The sequence below is a fragment of the Podarcis bocagei genome, assembly GCF_964188305.1.
Source record: "Podarcis bocagei genome assembly, chromosome: 2".
NCBI classification, from domain to species: domain Eukaryota; kingdom Metazoa; phylum Chordata; class Lepidosauria; order Squamata; family Lacertidae; genus Podarcis; species Podarcis bocagei.
The window spans coordinates 116,462,690-116,484,429 of record NC_138126.1 but is presented as its reverse complement, the minus strand read 5'-3'; the positions used below and the strand labels follow the sequence as shown (position 1 = coordinate 116,484,429).

At 46.2% G+C, this 21,740-nt stretch overlaps 1 protein-coding gene and 1 long non-coding RNA gene across 5 annotated transcripts in view; one reads left to right on the top strand and one right to left on the bottom strand.

Annotated features, from left to right (window-relative positions):
• Nucleotides 1–3,357: 3,357 nt before the first annotated feature.
• Nucleotides 3,358–21,740, bottom strand: part of CA10 (carbonic anhydrase 10) — a 380,746-nt gene continuing 362,363 nt past the window's right edge. For all 4 annotated transcript variants that reach the window (XM_081181501.1, XM_081181502.1, XM_081181503.1 and 1 more), the window contains 3 exons: nt 12,471–12,625; nt 8,701–8,875; nt 3,358–4,152 (listed from right to left, as the gene is read on the bottom strand). In XM_081181501.1, coding sequence (XP_081037627.1) covers nt 4,130–4,152; nt 8,701–8,875; nt 12,471–12,625 — 353 coding nt within the window. In that variant the 3' untranslated portion in view covers nt 3,358–4,129. The remainder of the gene's footprint in view (nt 4,153–8,700; nt 8,876–12,470; nt 12,626–21,740) is intronic.
• LOC308580277 lies at nt 4,161–7,719 on the top strand. Its single transcript, XR_014004776.1, has 2 exons — nt 4,161–4,282; nt 7,353–7,719. It is a non-coding gene; the product is annotated as an uncharacterized lncRNA (long non-coding RNA).

Genomic DNA, 21,740 nt, shown 5'->3' with positions numbered 1-21,740 from the left:
GGTGACAGATAGTCATAACCAATGCCTAAGCAACCACTCTCAATTTGTATGCAAATAAAGTTGTGGCCAAAATTATGCCAAAAACCTTAAACAAAAATTATGTGTGATGTGTGAGTTATTGGGGAAGGGGTTTTGGGGGACCTCAACACGCAACCCCTGCAATTCCCTCCATCGTGAGTTTTCCTTGCTAAGTGATGATGGGAGCACTCTCTCTCTCTCTCTCTCTCTCTCTCTCTCTTTCTCTGCTTAGTTGCTGTGGCCATAGTTGAGCTCTGTGTGTCTTCTCTCTCATTCTCTTTCCTCTTTCTGCTTCTTTTCCCACCCCTCGACCTGAAAAAGGGCAAGAACAGTTCTCAGGGTGCCAGTATCCATGGGAAATGTAATTTTCCCTAGCACCCGGGATCTATATGAACATGTCCCAGGGCGCCCTGTGTCTGGGATGCTTCTGTGGCAGTTCCAGGAGTGAGGAACTGGAGAAGTTGGGAGGAATAAGAAGAGGAGTGTGGCGAGATACCTCTCTCCCTCTCTGTTAGTACTACAGAAGCTACTGTAGCTGCAGATAGGAAAGTGAAGCGATGAATTGGGGAGGGACAGAATTCTTCTCAGGCTCAGATTAAAATCTGTGCCGGAAAATAATTCAGACGTTATAAAGTTCACCTTATATTGAAGGCAAACTTTACAGATCACCAACACTAACATCCCAAGTGAATGAATTCATCCGGATATGACTTCTCCAGGCAAGATGCAGTACACAATCAAACATAGCATTGACCAGACATGATCTAAGGCAGCAACCGATTTATGTGCATCCAATTGATGCACGACTGTGCAAGTGTGCCTTGTAGCAACCAGGAAGTGGCTGGAAAAGGGGGGAGAATGGAGGGGCATAATGGGGGCAGGGTCGTAATGGGGTGTATGCGTGCTCCGATGCCGTGTATGATGACCTGGAACACAACTGCTGTCCAAATCAGGTGTTGTCTGTGTTAAGAATTAGAAGTCTTTCTACTCCTGCTTTTATTGCTGTGTCTGGAAATCAGTTCTCTAACAAGGGACTAGGAACCTTGCATTTGCAAACCAGGAATAGATGATGCCAGGTACTGATAGAGCTATTGATGGGAATATTAGACGTGTCAGAGTTTCATCCTTTGTCATCTTGCCGGGTAGAATGGGTCTTGCAATCATCTACCAATCTGTAAAGGTTTCTAAACTATGTGAAGTCTTATGATTGGGGCTCAGAAGAAGACTCCACCTGTTGATGCTTTCTCCCCGATGACTCTCACAACATCTTGCCTTGAGCTGGGAAAGATGGGATTTTATGAGGATCTTATGTGCGGTTTTCTTTGTGGTGCTCTCTCATCCCCATTGGTTTACTGAGAGGTTGAAAGGGAAGAACCCAAGGCTATGAAGTGCATCTGAAAAAGCACTCTTTGCTGCACAAACCAACAATGTTGCTTTAGTAACCTGCTTTTCCTGCATGGCTATTTGCCATGACACACCTTGGCCCCTTCTAAAGTTCTTTGCCTTGGTTTCCATTTGCTGCAATCTATTATATCAGCTTGCAAGCAAAGGGGTAAGGTACCCAGCCACCTGATTAGAGATTTATCCCAGGGTCTCCATATGGTATTTAATATGGAATAAGAGCACACTGTGGAGAAAGGGTCCAGACCTTTACTTGTTATGGTTTCCTCTTTGCAAGGAATATCCAGTAATGTGACCCCACATTTGCATTCTGAAGAGGTGCAGCGCATCCCGCAATCCCATAAATATTTTACCATCTCATTGTACTGCATGGACTGACCAGGGCATGTGTGGCTTGTAGGGTTTAGATCAATGATCCTATTGGTGGGTGTGGGTGGGGATCAACTCACTGAAACATTGTCGAGCCTTAACAAAAAAATACCTTGGGAGAGTGATTTGATGCCTTCCATGTGCAACTTTGATAATGGCAGTTCTTACCACAAGAAAGATCCTCTCCTCTCTCTTGATCTACTGTATTTTCCCCATGTACAAGACAATGTTTTTCCACCCCAATTTTTTAGTCAAAAATCGGGGGTCGTCTTGGGTGAGCTGATGGCTCCTGGCAGCTCCTGAGTCACCGAGTGTGATTCAGACATGGAGATCACGGCAATTTGGAGTGCTGCTAGCAATAGCATTGTGCATGTGTTGCGAGCACCGATTAGAGTACAGTCCCAGTGACAGCTCCATGTTATGACGTAGTCCCAGTCCATGGGGCCCACCTTGAAATTGAAACTATTAGCATTAAGAAAAACAATGGAGGAGGTTCTTGTTAATGCCACCATCTCCCATGGGAATGGCAACAGAAGTCCCTTTTGCTCATTCTCCGTCCCCAGCTGCAATTGCCATCATGTGTGAGAGAGGAAGGTAAGATGCACTCCTTGACCCTCCCACTTCCTGTACATCCCCTCCCTGCAGCCCTCCCTCACATGCTGGGGGCCCAGAGTCTACCAAGGGCAGTGGCGGACAGCGTGCTGGGGCTGTGCCATCCATTCACCTGATCTCGCCTCCAGCTGAGTCGGGCAAAAGGCTTTGGGTAGTGGTGAGGTTAAGGTAAAGGGACCCCTGACCATTAGGTCCAGTCGTGACCGACTCTGGGGTTGTGGCGCTCATCTCGCTTTATTGGCCGAGGGAGCCGGCGTACAGCTTCTGGGTCATGTGGCCAGCATGACTAAGCCACTTCTGGTGAACCAGAGCAGCGCACGGAAACGCCGTTTACCTTCCCGCCGGAGCGGTACCTATTTATCAACATGCACTTTGACGTGCTTTTGAACTGCTAGGTTGGCAGGAGCTGGGACAGAGCAACGGGAGCTCACCCCACTGCAGGGATTCGAACTGCCGACCTTCTGATCGGCAAACCCTAGGCTCTGTGCACAGTGCAAATGTGCTAGCTGAGCCAATGTGGCACTCCTGCTTCATCACCCCACCCCCATCCTAGTGTGCAGCAGCTATTCAGCTGGAGGGGAGCAAAGCACTACTGGCTGCAGGAGACTGAGTAGGTCTCATTGAGATAAAAAAAAAAAAATTAAATCCCAGGAAAAGCAAAGTTCTTAATTGTTGAGTAGAGCAAGGGAGGAGGCTGTGGGGTTTGGCTTACTCTGTAGAACACTTTGCAATTGTCTTTCCTGCTTCTGGTATCTAAATCTTATTCCTTGTGAATCGCATGGCAGAATTAAATGCACACCGCTATATTTTAATATATCCCCCAATGCTTTAGCTTAGACAAACTAGCAATATATTTATAATATATATGTTTAGGGTTTTGTTGCAATTTTTTAAAACGTAAGACAGCATTTCTTTAAAAAATATATAGGAGGACAGAGTAAACCAAAGCAAGTGTAGTAAATTAATTTGTTAAACACATTTATTGAATTGTTAACAGTAACCAAACACAACGTATGACCTTTGTAAAACAAGGAACAGAAAAAAATGGATTAATCCCAGTCTTGGCAGTTCCTACTACAGATATGTGATGAGGGGCAAATATTTCAATTTCCTTTATATTTCTTCAGTGATCTATTTACAATACTTATCCCGGTATCTGTCCATTATTAAATAAACAGAAGGATCATGACCCAGAAACAAGTTTCCCTTAACAATCTTCTAGTTCTGCTTTGCCAGTAACCAGTAATAAGAGTGATATTATGAGCGCTTCCCAAGGATTACTTGGCACACAGAACACAAACCCACTTGGATGCCGTAGTGAACCACCATGTATGGTATTTTTTTCCTTTTTAATGGGGGGGGGATGATGGGAGGGGGAAGAAGGGAGGAGGGGTACAGAGGAGAAATTTCATATGTACAAAGTCTGAAAAGTCTTTGCTTGGTGAGCTACAGTAGTTTCAGGAAAACAGTATCAAAATTGTAATCATGTTATCGGTAAGATCATTGTCTTTTTGCTTTTGTTAGGACCGATCATCTATGAACAAATTTCATCTAGCTGAATTCCCAACTTGGCATCCGTTTATTTTTTCTCTTTTCGTTGCAGCACGTGTGTGTGTGCACGCCATCTATGAAGTACAAAGACTGAATGAGGCTGGGGCATTCTGTATTACGTCAATTCACAGTAGTAGCATTCAACTGAGGTTAGGAGTTCTTCCTGCTTCTGTCGGAATCACTTGAGGAGCCATTCATTTACTGGAAAAGGAACACAACAAGAACAACATCATGTAGGTTTTCCACAGTGGTACACACTTTTTTAAGGGCAGGGGACGCTCCCACTTGACTAAAGAAGATCACAGAAGTGCCCTGGGAATACAGATCTTAGGTGAGTCATTGAGAAAAGAACACAACTCACCTTGCTCCTGGGAGAAAAAGGTAGTCTGCTTGCCCATGGGAAGGCAGCTAAAGCAGGCAACTTCTTTAAACTGCTTTGCTGGAGGGGCCTGTGGTTGCTGCACCTCGGTAAAAGCAGTTTAATGAAACCATCTCCCTGCGCCGTACCTATGTGGTATAAGGGCCAGAGAGCAATGGCGGCTTCACCCAGTGATCAGTTGCAAGTGAAACTGCCACCTGCGGACAAGTGGCAGAGGGGGTCTGGAGTGGTGGCCGTGGTTTCACTCATGATATACCACTGGGTGAAGCTGCCATCACACTTTGGCCCTCATACCGGTCCTGGGTGATGTATTGATACATCGGCCAGGCCTATTGTTGAGGCTGCTCAGCTGAGGCACGGCTTTCGCATGCATCAACTGAGGAGCCTCAGCAAAGCCCCATTGTGCCTTCGGCTCTAGAGGAGGGGGTCTCACCCCCCCCCCCGCTTCTGAGGGCCCAGGTGAGAAGTGTTGGAATGCCATTCTGATGACTGCTCCCAAGGAAGCATGTATTGGACAGCAGTCTCTTTGTAATGGGTGTTGGAGGGGCCATGGCCTTGTGAATAGAATTTTGAGGGGCACAAAGCATCCCACAATGAGAGGAACACCGGGCTGGGGGTCCCCGCTTCATACCCACCAGGGGCCATCAGCTGCTCAGGCTCCCCCTTCACAGACCCCAGCCTTGCAAGGCTGCTTTGGGGGTGGGGTGGGATGGCGGCAGCAGCCATGCACTCTTAGATCCCAGCCACGTGTGAGGCTGGAATCAAGTGGCGCATGGCTACTGGTCTTCACACTGCCCTTCCCAAGCGGCCTTGCAAGGCTCAGCTCCAGGGAAGGAGGCATGAACAGCATGCGACAACTGTGGTACAGTGGTACCTCGGGTTAAGAACTTAATTCATTCTGGAGGGCCGTTCTTAACCTGAAACTGTTCTTAACCTGAGGTACCACTGTAGCTAATGGGGGCCACATGTTTTCTGTTCTCATCCTGAAGCAAAGTTCTTAACCCGAGGTACTATTTCTGGGTTAGCGGAGTCTGTAACCTGAAGCGTCTTTAACCCGAGGTACCACTGTATTTGGTGATGGTATCGCTCCAGCAGTTGCAGTGAGCCCTCTTTGTCCTCTGCTGGGCACCCCCTCGTGGCATGGAGAAACACTCTGCTGATTAAGAGCACCTTCTGTTGGGAATCAAGCCTTTATCAGGAGAAACTGGCCACTCTCCAGGCACCCAGCTTGATCTCCGGTTGACCTCCCTGTCTGCATTCTCCAGCAGGATCCAGGCAGAGGTCGCGATAGGCGATCCTTCTCAGCGTGAGAAGAAAACACACCACTCTTTCCTGCCCCCCCCCCCAGGCAGGGGAAAGAGATAGACAGAAACATATTTACATGCCTTTATTTCTGTCTTTGCAGCGTTACAGAGAAAAACCTCTGCTCTCTCCAAACTCCAGCAGCCGAGAGACAAACTCCTCCTGTACAGCTCATATTACACTCTGAGCTAATTCCGGTGCTTCACACTGTGAATAGACTGTCCCTCTGTTTCCCACGGAACAGTCCCAACATTCCCATTATGTTTTTTGCTTTCAAGCTAGCAGCTCGCGGCCGCATTGCTTCTATATCGTAACACCTTCGTCCATTGCAAAGATCAGGTGCTCCTACTGCCTCCCCTCCCCACTATTTGTAGGGCTGCCATATTTCAAAGGGCAAAAAAGAAGACAACAGAAGGGTAGTACCGGGGCTGGCTCAGCTGGGAATCAGGAGCCCTCCCACTCCCCAGCTGAGCTGTGCAAAGGGCCACCCGACTGCTCGCCTGCTACCAAACAAAAAAAACTGGACCTTTCCCCAAGTTTAAAAATCCCAAGATTTTAACCCCCACCAATAGAGGATGTATGGCAACCATTTGTCACTTTGCCAAAGAGTTAAAGCTCCCCCTCCCTGCAGGCTCAATGCACCTTTGCCCTTCCAGCCCCATTGATGGCAACTGGTGAAAGAAAAAATGAGTCACCAAACTGTGTGATGAAAATCACATCAAGTTTGGCCCGTTGTGTGCTCACGTGAGATTGGTACACAGGAGCCAACTCATGACAAGTAAAAAAACGAAGGTAAAACTTTAGCCTTAGAGTAACACATTGAAGGGAGACAGGGCTTCAGAAAAAGGGATAACGTGTTGTTCACAGTCTGGAAATATGAAGCTGTCTCCCACTGCACTGCTCCATCTAGCTATATTCTTTGACAGTGACCTTCCAGGATCTCAAACCCATTTCTATGTCCTACTTGAAGATGCCAGGGAGTGAATCTCAGGTTCTAATTGTGAAGTCACTGCTGCTCTGTAAAAAACAACCACTACATGATGCTGGTGACTGCATGATGTGTATAGGGGTATAACTGCTACTGTTTAGATCAGACATGAGAACCATAAGTTGTTGGACTACAGGTCCCATCATCCTTGACCATCCACTGTACTCCAATGACATCTAGAAGGCCACAATACCCCCTAGTCTGGTCTAAATGAATGGGCAGGATCCATATTCACTATTGGTGTGTCAAAACATATACTGTGATTTCTGAAGTATCACTATAGTGAGGTATTTCCTAGTTGCTGACTGGACTAACACACAGAAGCTCTTCCATGGAAACAGCTGTTATTTCTCCACCCATATCAAATCATTTGAAATTAGGGACATAAAGAGAGGGTTGCCTGTGGAAGTGGCTAATTCTGGCCATCTGGAGGCAACAGCATACTTTTCTCTGCTACCTCGCTTTTTCTCCAACCTTTAGGCCTCTGATATTTGCTGTTTACAGCGGAGGCTTGGCATTTCACTCCAATTTGGAGAGAGAATTTCCCACAGTGCGTATTGTGGAGATTCCTCCAGAATAAGTAATTTCCCCTGCGCAGAGATTCAGTCGTTCAAGCCCCTTTCGTTTCCAGCTGAAACTCCTTCAGCCCACCGCAAGCATCAGACTCTAGCCAGTACTGTCTGGAGTCATTTTACTTTCCTAACATATGCTCGATTTTGCTTAACGTTCAAGGAGCTTGCTTGAAACGTTGAGAGTGTTTTGGAGAGCGATTGTTGATCAGTGGCAGAACAGCCCATGTGAAGGGGTGTTGGGGACTGGCTGGCTGAAGAAGAGTAGTGGGAGCCTGCCTCTCCAAGATGACACCTTAGGGCCCAGAGCCTGATTGTGGGACAGTGAGGAACAGAAGGGTTGAACTGGGAGCTGATAGAAGCAGGAGACTTGAGTGATCAAGGGGGAGAGGGTCAGGAAAAGGTGAGATCCCGAGTGAGATGCTAGAGAAAGGGGCATGTGTAGAGCTTCGTTTCAGCAACACTTTCATTAAGATGAACCAAGGACACTGCTGTACTGTTGTTTTTCTGCTAATAAAAAGCTGATTGCATTCCGTGCCTTCTGTGTTTGTGCTTGCCCTGTGGATGACCTGGCTCCTTGACAGCTCCTTGACAAGGGGCCATGCAACTGACCTCCCACCAGCAGAGATGATGCTGCTTACTGGGAGGGAGAGGGGTGAGGTGGGGCGGAAGGCTGTCTCTGTGCAGATGCAGAGATAGGAGCACCAGATTGACTCTGCTGGTGCACACGCACAGTGCTGACCTCCCCACCTTTCTCCCTTCCGGTAAACAGCGGCTATTCTGCTGATGGGAGAGCAGTGCACAGCTATTGCCTTTCTTGCCAGCCACTACAGTGGTGCCCCGCAAGACGAATGCCTCGCTAGACGAAACAGTTTTCCGTTTTGGAGGTGCTTCGCAAAACGAATCTCCTATGAGCTTGCTTCGCAAGACGACAATGTCTTGCGAGTTCCTGCTGGTTTTCCCCCCTCCCCCCTTTTTCTAAGCCGCTAAGCCACTTATCAGCTGATCCGATCAGCAGGTAAGCCGCTAAAAGCATCTAAAAGCCTCTAAAAGCGCTAAGCCGCTTATCAGCTGATCCGATCAGCAGATAAGCTGCTAAAAGCCTCTAAAAGCCTCTAAAAGCCGCTAAAAGCCGCTAACAGCGCTAATCTGCTAATCCTCCAATGGGCTTGCTTCGCAAGACGAAAAAAACCGCTAGACGAAGAGGATCACAGAACGGATTCTTTTCGTCTTGCGAGGCACCACTGTACTAGTCTGGCCAGTGTCTTTGCATGTGAAACGCCCCGGATTCAACCCCAGCATCTCCAAATAAAAGTGGAAAATACCTTTTTTTCTCCGTCTGAGAGCTGCTGCTGCTGGTTAAGAGTATTAAAAACCCCTGTGTTACATTGACAAATCAACTCACCTGGTTAAGGCAAGGTCCTGCGCTCCTAAGCCTGGTTGCTGTCAAGGGATGCTACAGAATTATGACAACAAGCATTTAAGAAATGAAAATAATGTTGGGAGCATACCTCTGTACTGTAGTTTCTGTGCTCTATTGTTTGGGCAATCTTTTCCCTGTAAACTAAAGTTGATGTTCGTTCGGATACATCGATTGTTGAGAGGCTGGACTGGTCTGAAGTTGTCGCTCATACTCAGAAAAATCTGTGAAGGCTGATTCTGGCTTAGCAGTCGTAATGAATGCATCTGCACAAACATAAATGGACCCACTTAACACAACAAAATTTACATCCGTTAATATTCAGGAGGAAAAAATACGAGCAAACTTTATAACCCAGGACAGACAATTAGTGATAAGTACCCAGAAAATTTACTGTCTGTGCTCTGTTCCCCTGTCTTCTGTTTTTTGATTTCTGTTGATTATCTGGTAGTGTAATGCAATTGCAATGAAAGCCTGTATACAGTTGTACCTTGGACCTCAAACGCCTTGGCTCCTGAACAAATGGCTCCCGAATGATTGAAACCTGGAAGCGAGTGTTCCAGTTTCTGAATGATTTTCGGAAGCCAAACATCTGGCGCAGCTTCCGATTGGCTGCAGGACGCTCCACATTGGTTTTCAAACAGTTCCAGGAGTTGAATGGACTCCCGGAATGCATTCTGTTCGAGAACCAAGGTACAACTGTATAGGCAAATTCAGATTATTTTGCCTTTAATGGAAAGCTTCCCATTATGGCTAGGAAATAATGCTGTAATGCCTCTTAAGGGACCCTCTGTGTAAGCTCCTTTCCCCCTGACGAGTGTGTTAAATTACTGCCCCTCCCATATTTCTTTTCTGTCTTTCACTGTGAAAAATTGTTATTGCAAAGAAACAACGGCAAGAAAGCAATAGTTTAATCCCTCACCCCTAGCAGGTGGGGGTGGGGCAGCTGACTTAAGGGCAAAAGCATCATTAATCATTATGCAGGAAAAAATAAAATGGTCTGAGCCTACAGTGAGGAAATTTCAATTCAGGAGAGGGGGACCCCTGGCCAAAGGTTGGATCCAGCCTGCAGTCAGATGTAATCTGCCTCCCCCCACCCTGTGCCCCCTTCCACTCATCAGTGGTTCAGTGGAGAGCTGCACTTTCCCTCTTGCTCAGCTGGAACAGCTCAGCATCTTTTGTTAACCATTGCAACGGAGGGGGAATTGCCATTTGGCAATCTGTTTTTCCAGGTGCGCATTTGTAACTCCTTCCTTTGCAAGGAAATTATGTGAACAATTTCACATAATAAGGTTGCTGGAAACCTGCCCGTTTGAATGAGCCTAATCACCTGCAAGCTAAGGGGCGGGGCCTTGGTGGTGGACTGACTGGGGACTTCAGCCATTAGTCTTCACTCAAGTCCACCCATTTCCTACCTGAAGGAGCGTCTCCACCCCCACTGTTCTGCCCAGACACTGAGGTCCAGCTCCAAGGGCCTTCTGGCGGTTCCCTCACTGTGAGAAATGAGGTTACAAGGAACCAGGCAGAGGGCCTTCTTGGTAGTGGCGCCAGCCCTGTGGAACACCCTCCCATCAGATGTCAAGGAAATAAACAACTATCTGACTTTTAGAAGACATCTGAAGGCAGCCCTGCTTAGGGAAGTTTTTAATGGTTGATGTTTTATTGTGTTTTTAATACCCAGCCAGATGGGTGGGGTATAAATATATTTATCATCATCAAAATGGGCCACTTGCTCCCACTTAGGTCCTGTCTGTAGGTGAGTGTCCAGGTTATACGTGGCTATGAAAATACTTGGTCACCGTATTTGGGGCCAGAGAGGAATTGTTCTGCAGACAAACTGACCCTGTCTGAGAAAGTAAGGGATTACAACTGAAAAAGGAAAGGAAACGATTAGATGAAATTAAGGGGAAGGATTTGCTGAAATAAATTTGGAAATTGGAATGCAGAAAGGGGAGGTATGGGGAAGTCAGTGAAACAAGTTTTAAGAAAACTGGATATGAAATTATACATGTTTGTTTTTTGTGTTTGTATGTTTGTATTGTGTATTGTTTGTGTTGATATAAATTGTGAAAATCCAATAAAAATCTATTAAAACAACAACAACAAACTGACCCTGTCTGGAGGTTTTGTCTTACTCATGGCAACCGTCACAACTTGATAAAAGAGCATTTATTCTATCTTTCACATGCACACCCCCCCCCCCGAGAGCAAAAAAGGCTCCAAAAGCACATCTAAGTGACACATGTGAAGCTGATTCAAGTCCTGCTTGCCTGATGAGACCTTTAGGCAGGAGCCACCGCTAAAAGGTTGCAGTAGGAAGTGACAGCCACATCTTACTAGATTATAGTTTTTAAGACATGGGACTGTCTTGTAAGATTGGTGCCATGAATATCAGAGACTGGCGACTGTGCAGTTCTGTTTCCCAGTAAAAAAAAGTATGCATTTAAGCAAAACTGCAGAAGCCAGTTCAGATTACTCATGCTCATCTTGGAAAATAGATATGAAGCCTGAGTATTTCTGGGAGTCCCCAAACCAGATAAGACATTTCCCCCCCAAGCTCAGGTCATTTATACAGTGCAAAGAGATCCTGGAGACAGCTGCCCCGGCCACCATGGTGATTAAGTCTCTGGCAGTGACTGCTCAGCTCCCTTTTCCTGACACTGAGAATCTGGTTGTTTTCAAGGCCCTCTGGCAGTGCTTGGCTCACCTGCCTGCCTGCCACAGAGAAGCTGAGCAGTGATTGGCTGAGCTGCTCTGATGATAAAGCAGGGCAAGGAGAAAAGCTTAGTGACGTATGGGAGAAGGAAGCAGGGCTCTATCAACGCAAGTCTGGAGGAGAGGGGTGCTTTGGGTGAATGCAGGGAAGAAGGAAAGGTGGCAGATATCTGAGAGGGAGAGGAAAACTAAGTGAGTGAATAGGCAGAGAGGCGAGATGTACTGTATTTTTTGCACCATAACACTCACTTTTTTCCTCCTAGAAAGTAAGGGAAAATGTCTGTGCGTGTTATGGAGGGAATGCCTACGGGTGGTATGCCTACGGATTTTCCTCCTCTACAAACTATGTGCATGTTATGGTCGGGTGCGTGTTATAGAGCGAAAAATACGGTATATAGGGCAGGTTGATTTAGCATCAAGGGAAGCTGTCTACTAGCTCCATCTGGTACGCCGGCTGAGACCCTGCCTGCCTGCGCACTGTCTTGCCAGAGTGGTATATGCTCTGGTTCTCTCCCACTTGGACTACTGCAATGCGCTCTATGTGGGGCTACCATAGAAGGTGGCTTGGAAACTTCAACTAAATCACAATGCGGCAGCTAGACTGGTGACTGGGAGCAGCTGCCAGGACCATCTAACACCGGTTCTAAAGGATCTATACTGGCTCCCAGTACGTTTCCAAGCACAATTCAAAGTTTTGGTGTTAAACTTTAAAGCCCTAAATGGCCTTGGCTGTGTATATCTGAAGGAGCGCCTCCACCTCCATCGTCCAGCCCAGACAGCAAGGTCCATCTCTGAGAGCCTTCTGGTGGTTCCCTCACTGCGAGATGTGCAGCTACAGGGAACCAGGCAGAGGGTCTTCTAGGCAGTGAAGCCCTCCGTGTGGAACACCCTCCCATCAAATGTCAAACAGATAGACAACTATTTGACTTTTAGAAGACATCTGAAGGCAGCCCTGTTCAGGGAAGTTTTTAATGGCTGATGTTTTATTGCATTACGTTTCATTTGCTAGACTGGACTTCACTTTTTTGAACTAACCTACCACATATTTCCCCACATGCTTCAGTTTATTCTCATATTCCTTTACAAAGGTATACCTGAAATTCGTTATTCTAACCTGGTCTTGTCAATAGAGATAGCAGTGCATACCTGCATCCTTGTAATGTAGACAGGCTTGTTCATTAGTATCCAACTTGCTGTTTCGTAGCAGGGTGGAATTGTCATCGACCCATCATATGTAATGAAACTAGAGGTTTCGGGGTAAAGTTGTTCGATATTAAGTCCCTGCAGTAAGTATGCATCATCTGTGGGATAAATTGGGGCATTGTTATTAACAGGACACAGCTTTCACATTCACATGACATCTTGAAAGACCTACATTGGCTCCCAGTACGTTTCCAAGCACAATTCAAAGTGTTGGTGTTGACCTTTAAAGCCTTAAGTGGCCTCGGCCCAGTATACCTGAAGGAGCGTCTCTACCCCCATCATTCTGCCCAGACGCTGAGGTCCAGCGCTGAGGGCCTTCTGGCGGTTCCCTCATTGCGAGAAGCAAAGCTACAGGGAACCAGGCAGAGGGCCTTCTCGGTAGTGGCACCTGCCCTGTGGAACGCCCTCCCAGCAGATGTCAAAGCGATAAACAACTACCTGACATTCAGTAGACATCTTAAGGCAGCCCTGTTCAGGGAATTTTTTAATGTGTGGCATTTTAAGAGTATTTTTGGTCTCTGTGGAAGCTGCCCAGAGTGGCTGGGGAAACCCAGCCAGATGGGCGGGGTACAAATAATAAATTATTATTATTATTATTATTATTTGCTATGAGTGTTATGGCAAAGGAACCTAACACAACTGGCGTGGGGAACCTGTGGCCCTCCAGATGTGGTGATGGAAGTTGCGTATTACAGCAACATCTGGGGGGCGAAAGGGTCCCTACCGCTGTAACGCAAGGAACTCGAGGTACTTCTGGTCCAACTGCCCTGCACTTAATATTGATTTCTTAACTGCCCTACATGATCAGGAAGAACAACCTGGACAAAACTGCAGTAAACGGTAAGAGAGATTCAGAAGCCTAAATAGGAAAACATTGTCTGCTATGTGGAGTCCCCAATCTACACATGCACCTGCGTTTTATTACCTTGATTTTTCAGGTAGCGGCTCTGACATTTATTTTCCTGACAGTGTATGGTTTTGTCATGGGTTTTGGCTAGTACAATAAAGCTTATTTTGATTTGGACTGCCCTACACTGCAAGGTCGGGTTACAACAGCACAAAATTAATTATTAGCAATAGTTGAAAAACAAGCTACAGTTACAGAAATAGGATGTGACCTATTGCAAATACAATGTGGGTTTGGGGATAAGCTACACGACCTGGCTCTTCTGAGTGGAAAAGCAAGATGGCAATAAATAATGTCCTTCATAGCAGCCCCCCTTGCTTCAACCACAACATTTCATTGTCCTGATATTTACAGCAAAATACCTCCCCCCACAAAAAAAAGTTCCCCCTGTCAAATAACAAGCAAAGATATTCTAAATATGTGCCGTTTCACAAATTTGGTGTCAGAAGTGCAAGTTCTCATCCTTAACCTGCTTCACAAAGCTGTTGAGAAGCTAATGGGTGGAAGGGGAAGACAATAAACACACCCTGAGTTCCTGGGAGGAAAACCAAGATGCAAATATCCAACAACGAGCGGCAAACACGGGGCAGTTCCACAACTCTCAGCAAAACACCCGCACACCCAAAATCGTTTGCCAACCGTGATAAACAAAAAAAGCATCCTTGCGTCTATAGGAATTTTGGCTCGCTGCAGCTGCAGGGTGTTTGCAGATTTATTTTGTGTTTTATGTTTTGTTTTGTGGGTGCTCCACATCAGTAAGTACCCGCCTGGTGATGGCAAGCAGTCCAGCAGTAACTGGGTGGGGGCTCTGGGTTTCTGCCCCATTACAGCAGCTGCTACTGATTCCAGTGGCAGATTTTGAGGTCCACTGCCTTCATCTCTACATCATCTCAGCACAGCAGCATTAGACGGTCAGCTGGAGCTATTGCTCTCCCCGCCCCCCCCTGCAGATGAGGGATGGCGAGGCTGCAAGGCAGTCGCTTGTCTAAGCCCACCTACTGAGGTGCTGGCAGAGGTGAGATTTGAACTGGGAACTTCTTAGCTGAAAGCTCCATCTCTGAGTACTGCAGAACAGCCATGCAACTTCAAGCACGAGCAACTCTTCCTCATCACTGTGGCTTCCATAGCTTTGAGTGCACACAGGGGGGCACCCAGCACTTGAGCCAGAACGTGACTTTAAATTTAGTAAAACTGCATTTTATCGAGCAGCATGCACAATGAAAATGCTGACCCCCTTTTTCCCCCCTTTTGGTTCGGGAGAGGACAGAGAGGGAGAGAGAGAGAGAGAGAGAGAGAGAGAGAGAGAAGGGGTTTGATTAACAATTATTATTTTTTCTGTTCAACATATCCTGGAAAGGCCAAGAGTGTTTAGATTTAATTACCCTTGCACTGCAGAAAAAGATTGTTCTACCTTGTTAAGGTTAACGTATGATAATAAAGCTGCTCAGCGAAGCCTAATGCCCTTTAGTGTGCGCAGTGGGAGTGTGGAAGGCACTGAGAGCTCACTCCAAATGCCCAAGCCAATGAGGAAATATGCTTTTAAGCAAACGGCTGGGCTTCCCACTTTGCTGCTTCTTCATCGCATCCTTCCTTCTTTGCTAATTAATGAGCCGTCCCTTTGTAGAAGATTTCAGGGCACGCGTGCTATGTGCTCAGCTTATAATTAGAAAGAGTCCGAGCCTTTAAAAGCCGCCTGAGCAGATCGGCACCTGTCATGCTGTCTGTGGTTGTACAGCAAAGTGGTTAATAAACAACTGCGGCATTTTTTTTGGTCTCCCTCACAGCAGCCCTGCCAGGTTGGTCTTCTAATTTTGCAAATGGGGGTCTGAGGTTAAGAGAGTTTTGCCCAAGTCCACGGAATGAGTGGCAGAGATCAGACCTGAGTTGGTCTACTGGATAGAAACAGAGCCGTCTTTCCCATAGGGCTTAGTGGTTCATTGTGCCAGGGCGCCAGCCTCTTAGGGGCGCCCCAGCGAGTAGGGGAGCTGCACTGCTCTGCCAGCAGCCTCCTCTTTCCCTGCACACCCGTCAGCTGCGCCCTGTCAACCATATGGCTGGCGTGTGTGCAACTTGCCTCCCAAGCCTCCGCGGGAAGAGAGCAATCCCTGCAGAGGTTTGGATGGAACTATATGGCTGGTGGGCATGCAGCTTCCTTCCCAAGTCTCTGCAGGGATTGCAGTGGTATGGGGGAGAGTTGTGCCCCCCCATGGCTGGCAGTGCACAGCTTCACCCCCCCCCCCATCCATGGTAATTTTGGGGTACTGGGCAGATATTTGCACCTCGGCGCCGCATCTGCTAAAGACGGCCCTGGATACAAATGAAGCTCTCCTGGAATACATTGGCATTTGTGCTCCACCAGCCATAGCCTGCCAAAAATCATATTTCAGGTTTTGCAGGATACCCCCCTGGCTTTTTGTTTCATTGCTAGAAGCCAGAGGTCATGGAAAGAGCTGCATTAGGCGTATGTTTCTCTCTGAACAGCACTCCTTCCATTTCAAAAGCATTTGCCCATGTGGCCAAAGGCACTTTGGATGTGAAGTACAGATGGTTCTTTGGATCCCAAACCATTGGTGATGGTAGTGGAAGCCTTGTGTGCGCTCTCTCTCTCTCTCTCTGTGTGTGTGTGTGTGTGTGTGTTTGTGTGTCTTACTTTTTTTTTGAAATAAAAAAGTCCCATTTAGGGGAAAAAAGCACATGGCATTCAGCGAAGTAGAAAGAAAGTACACAGCGGCTATAGAATTCGAAAGAGAATTATGCAAAGGAAGTTCACACAATGACTCAGAGAGTTTATCCCCAATTTGAACTCAAACAAAAAATCCCAACAGTGTATGATACTGGAGTACCACCTTTTCGCAGTACAAAATAGGGCACTTCAGACAAATGTGTTGTCCCTGCAGCATAAGTGCGACCTTGAGATGGGGTATGAAAGCCACAATATGCAACGAACGTGCAATCAACGGATCACGTAAAAAGCCCAAGGTCTCAAAATCTGCTGCTAGTCCTTTTGTTGAGCATTAATAGCATTCCACTTCCGCAATGACGCTTAAGACTAGTCTAACAAACAAACAGAAAGGTGTGTTTTGAACAGGAGTACGTGTGGGTCCTTCCCTGCCCTCTGCTTTTGGAAACTAACAGTAGAAACTTTTTTGGATATTAATGTTCGAGCCAGGGCCAGACCAAGACATTTTGGACCGTGAGCAGAACCACAAAATGGAGCCCTTATCAGGAACAAGGGGAAGGGGAGGTATAGATCTACATTGCGGAAAAGGGTGAGAGGAGACCTCCTATTTGCCAAGAGGCTACTGCAGAGAGGGCATGGGGGTGGCTGCTGAGGAGATGGCAGATCCAGCCTCCAAGGAGCAGTGGCAGTAGCAGTGGGGCAATGCATTCCCTGCTGCCCCTGCAAATCCTGCCACCTGAGCCAGTTGCCTCACCTTGCCTCATGTGTGGGCTGGCCCTGGTTTGAGCAAATGCAGGTTAAAACCACTGGCCAAGACCTCTCCATGCACAGCAGAAATAGCCACGTTGGGCAAGCAACACTTAATCAGCACTTCCTGAATTTATCTAACATTCCTATATCCAAGGGCATTGCGACACAGTGAAAGGGAAAGGGCACAGGCCCTTGATACAGATTTGCATATGCTAATACGCAATTAAGATGATGGAGGGCTAGAATCTCGCCGGCAGAGCATCCAGGTGAAAACATAAAGCATGAAACGAAAAAGAAAAGGGGCATATGATCTGGGGTGCAGCTCAAGAAAGAGACCTGGGATTTGGGCTCTCCTGGGTCCCCCTTTAACAACACTCATGCCTGTATCCTCCTAAAAATGTACGGCATTTATGATTCCAGTACAACAACATGGCAATAGGAAAAAACACATATAGATTCCTGTAACTCTCAAAATTCAAATTATGAATTATGGTGCTGGAGGAGACTCTTGAGAGTCCCATGGACTGCAAGAAGATCAAATCTATCCATTCTTAAGGAAATCAGCCCTGAGTGCTCACTGGAAGGACAGATCCTGAAGCTGAGGCTACAATACTTTGGCCACCTCATGAGAAGAGAAGACTCCCTGGGATAGACCCTGATGTTGGGAAAGATGGAGGGCACAAGGAGAAGGGGACAACAGAGGACGAGATGGTTGGACAGTGTTCTCAAAGATACAAGCATGAGTTTGATCAAGCTGAGGGAGGCAGTGGAAGACAGAAGTGCCTGGCGTGCTCTGGTCCATGGGGTCACAAAGAGTCGTACACGACTAAACAACTAAACAACAACAGCAAACTCTCAAAAATGTAAAACAGAGCAAGGTGAAGACAAGAGAGAAAGTGGTGAAATTTGTAATGAGCGATACCGTTGTCCCCACTCTTAACCGTAGTGAGGTCTGAGCTTTTTCCCAGCTCAACCTTGGCTGTCAAACTGATGTCAGGTGGTTCCTTCATTGGAGCAATGCTTGCACCTTCTCCCCCCTCTTCGCCAGCCTGTAATATTCTGCACAGTTTGTGCTCATGCTTCACTTTTATATGCGCCACAATTGTGGCCAATTTCATGGGCTTCTGAGAGGGAGGAGCCAGAAGATACCCTTTGGATTGGACGCACCAGGCACCGTGTGTTGGCTGTTGCTCATGGTGACTTCATGAGGCCCCAAGTAGGTGCAAAGTGTGAATTGTTCTTGTCTCAGAGGAAACGGCTCACTCTAGGAAAAACTAGATGAGCTCGCCCAGGCTTTGAGACATAGCTGTCAACCGTCCCTTATTTGGTGGGAAACTCCCTTATCCCAGAGCTGTGTCCCGCTGCTGTCCCTTATTGATGATATCCCTTAAATTTCCCAGGTTTCAAAGGAAGCAGCTCCTCTCCCTCCCTCCCTGCCGGCCAGGGAGGAGGGAGGCTCCAACTGTGTTTTGCTTGGCTGCCCGGCCCCTCTCTGGCCTCCTCTCCAAGGGCTAACCATAGAGGGGGAAAGCGGAGGAAGGACTGCAAGCGCTTCTCCCATAGATTTGTAGTGGTAGATTAGCATTCATGGTCTGATCTGCGGGTTTACTTTGGGCGCTATTTCCCCCCCCCCTTCCTCCCACCCTGCCTGATGGAACTGAGAGCTGCAGATGGAGCACGAGAGAAAAGATACAGAACTGCAGCAGCATCTTTGTAGCTTGGACTTTGTTTTGCACAAAAAGTGGTTGCTGTTTGGAGTTATTTAATTGCAGTGTTTCATCAGCTGGTATCTTGAGCAGCAATCTCTGGAAACGAAGGGCTAAAAACCAGCGCGGCTCTTCAAAATTATCTGGTCCCTTTTAACTTCATATTTCAGTTGGTTGACTAAAATCCCTTATTTTGGCTGCTGATCCCTTATTTTCGAGGCTGCTGGTCCCTTATTTTCAAATCTAAGTTGACAGCTATGCTTTGAGATCTTCTGGGAAGGCCTTTTCTCAGTCCTGCCACATTTGCAGACATGTTTGATGAGGACACGGGAGAGATAGGAACTTCTAAGCGGCTGCTCCCAGTTTCTGGAACTCCCTTCCGTGATCCCCTCTTTCCTTTACTTTCACCAGCAGGCAAATACTTGTTGTTGGGTTCAGACAGGTCTTTTGGCCACAAGCTGACGTCACACACATGACCCTCTGAACACCGGGGGGTGGGGGGCAAGAGTCTTGGCCCCCAGGAGCCGGCACCGATTATTGCCACCGCGACTGCAGCCTACCTCTCAGGTGCAATAATGTCTAAGGCGGTTCCATTCTGCAGATGTCCCCATTGCGTTTTGTGCAGGGTGGATAAAAATAAATGATTAAACAAACAAATAAATAAATAAGTAGGATTTTTTTTATTTAAATTGGATTTTTTTGATTTAAATCACATTTTTAAAATAAAATGCTTTTGAAGGTAAAATCTTTCGAAAGATAGTTTCCTGTTCAAGTTACATTATAGTCCAAAGGCTATTGATCCGGAAATAAGGATTTAGGTTTTTCATGTGTGCTAAAGTGGTTTTTTTTATATAAAAAAAATCATTTAACCACATCAGTTAACAAACATGGATACATATGCTATAACGTTATTGTTTTAGTTAAATAAATTGTTTAAATTGTTATTAAGGAAATGATTATTTTTCTCCTTCCACTAAAGTACAGCAGAAAAGTTGTCCAAATATAAAGAGTTAACTTATTAAACATCACGATAATTTCATAGTTATATGTCAATGCATAGTATAACCAAATCAGTAATTTTTGATATAACTGTAAAAACTACTCTGAAAATTTATTATTCCAAAAATGAAACCTTGATCTGGTTGTAAATATTAAGATTAAACCAGCAAGAATAAAATATTTATGATTTAAATCAAGTCTTACTGACTAGTGATTTAAATCGTGATTTAAATTGATTTGATTTAAATCAAATCCACCCTGGTTTTGTGATCCCAAGGGAAGAGGAAGCCCTGACTCCAACTCTTGTTTCCTACTTACTGCAGCTGCTATTTCCATGAACCTCATCACTCTGCTTCCTTGACCCACATTATTACCCTGACTCAAGCGAAGGGCTCGGGACGTGAGGCTGCTTTCGTCTTGCAAGTTTAGCTTCCCAAAGATGGAACTCGTGAGGAGGCATTCGTGCCCACGCATGCATGATGCGCCTGAACTGTGGTGGTGGAATGAGTGGGGAAGACAAGGCAAGGCATCCCTGCCAGATGCGAGATATTTGGCAAGGCTTTGGGGGACCCGCAGTTAGTGTGGGTGCCTCCTTTGCTCCCCCCCATCTCTTCTCCCACTTCATGGGCTTCATTTCATTTTATTCACATGCTCTGTCTTCATTGCAGAGAACCCCCAGCAAGGCGGTCCCCCCCCCCCATGCCAGCTGAAAAGCACAAAGTCACTCCAGTAGTGTTACTGGGCTGGAAGACGGTCACAATATACTGGTAACAGCCAAAGATGACCTCAGCCCTATTTGCAATGAAGATTGGAAAGTAAACCATCATTTTGCGAGAATTACGTGCGGCTTAGGGTGATTTTGGTTTGTTTGTTTTTCAAGCCAGTGACTGGTTTCTGACTCACCCTGGTTTCTCTCTCTCTCTCTCTCTCTCTCTCTCTCTCTCTCTCTCTCTCTCTCTTCTTTTCTCACCTATTCATTATTTATAAAGCACAGAGTGTGATGCACAGCATCAAAGAGTTCAGTCGAAATGAGGCATTTCAAATTCTAAAGGCCAAGTTCTCCTAGTTATCACCCTATTATTTTTTCAGCGAGACTGCTTGGGTGAAAAACGGAGGTGGTTTCTGCTGGCGGAATGAAAAACCAGGGACACTGAAAAACACACACACACACACACACACTTTTATTGTGACAACTTTGGTCCATCTGCTCTGCCATATGCCCACGCTTTATTATAAATAAACACCTGTAAACAACGCGGTAGAGTCATTAAATGAAAGGCGCAGCCTCAAAATGAGAGGGAATGAAACCTCTGTTAAATTTTAATACTAGAGATGTTGCCCCTAAAACGCATCAATCTGCCTTGTGCAGAGTCTGTCCATCTAGCCTAGCGTTGTTTGTGCCCAATGGCAGCAGCTGAGCAACATCTTTCACAAGGGGGGCTTAGCCTGAGACCCGTTTAAAGTGAATTAAACCTGCGCGTAAGACATCTGATGACCTCTTTTCCACTGCAATGAAAACTTATTCCCGATTTTGTTCTTGGTCTCTGGTTTTTGGTCTTAGAAGCCATGAAACACAGAATCATTGAATTGAAGAGCTGGAAGGGACCTCTATGGTTATCTATTCCAGCCCCCTGCAATGCAGGAATACACTGGTACCTCAGGTTACATACGCTTCAGGTTACATATGCTTCAGGTTACAGACTCCGCTAACCCAGAAATAGTACCTCGGGTTAAGAACTTTGTTTTTTTTTATAAAATCATATTTATTGAAATTTCCAAAACTCAAAAAAGAACAAAAGAAAAAGAAAAAATAAACCTTAACAATTAAAGCCTTACTTTCATTAACATCTTTCCAGGACTCCCCCATCCCCCTCCCTATTGTATTCCCCTTTCATTAATTTAGTTCCACAAGTTCTTACTCCCAATTTAAAACTTATTTTGTTTAACCCACTATTCAATTTAGTAATATAACCACTTTCCCTTTACATTCCACCATCCCTCATCATTAAAAGAAAGTTTTTCCCCCAAGGCCCACCCCAATTTCCTTCCACGAATTCCCTTTTTTTGGTAAACACGTCCAAACAAGGTAAAAAATATAAAAAGATTCAAAAAATAGATGTACACCCTTTGGATTCCAAATCTCCCCCCACCCTTCCCCGGTTTCGATTCCC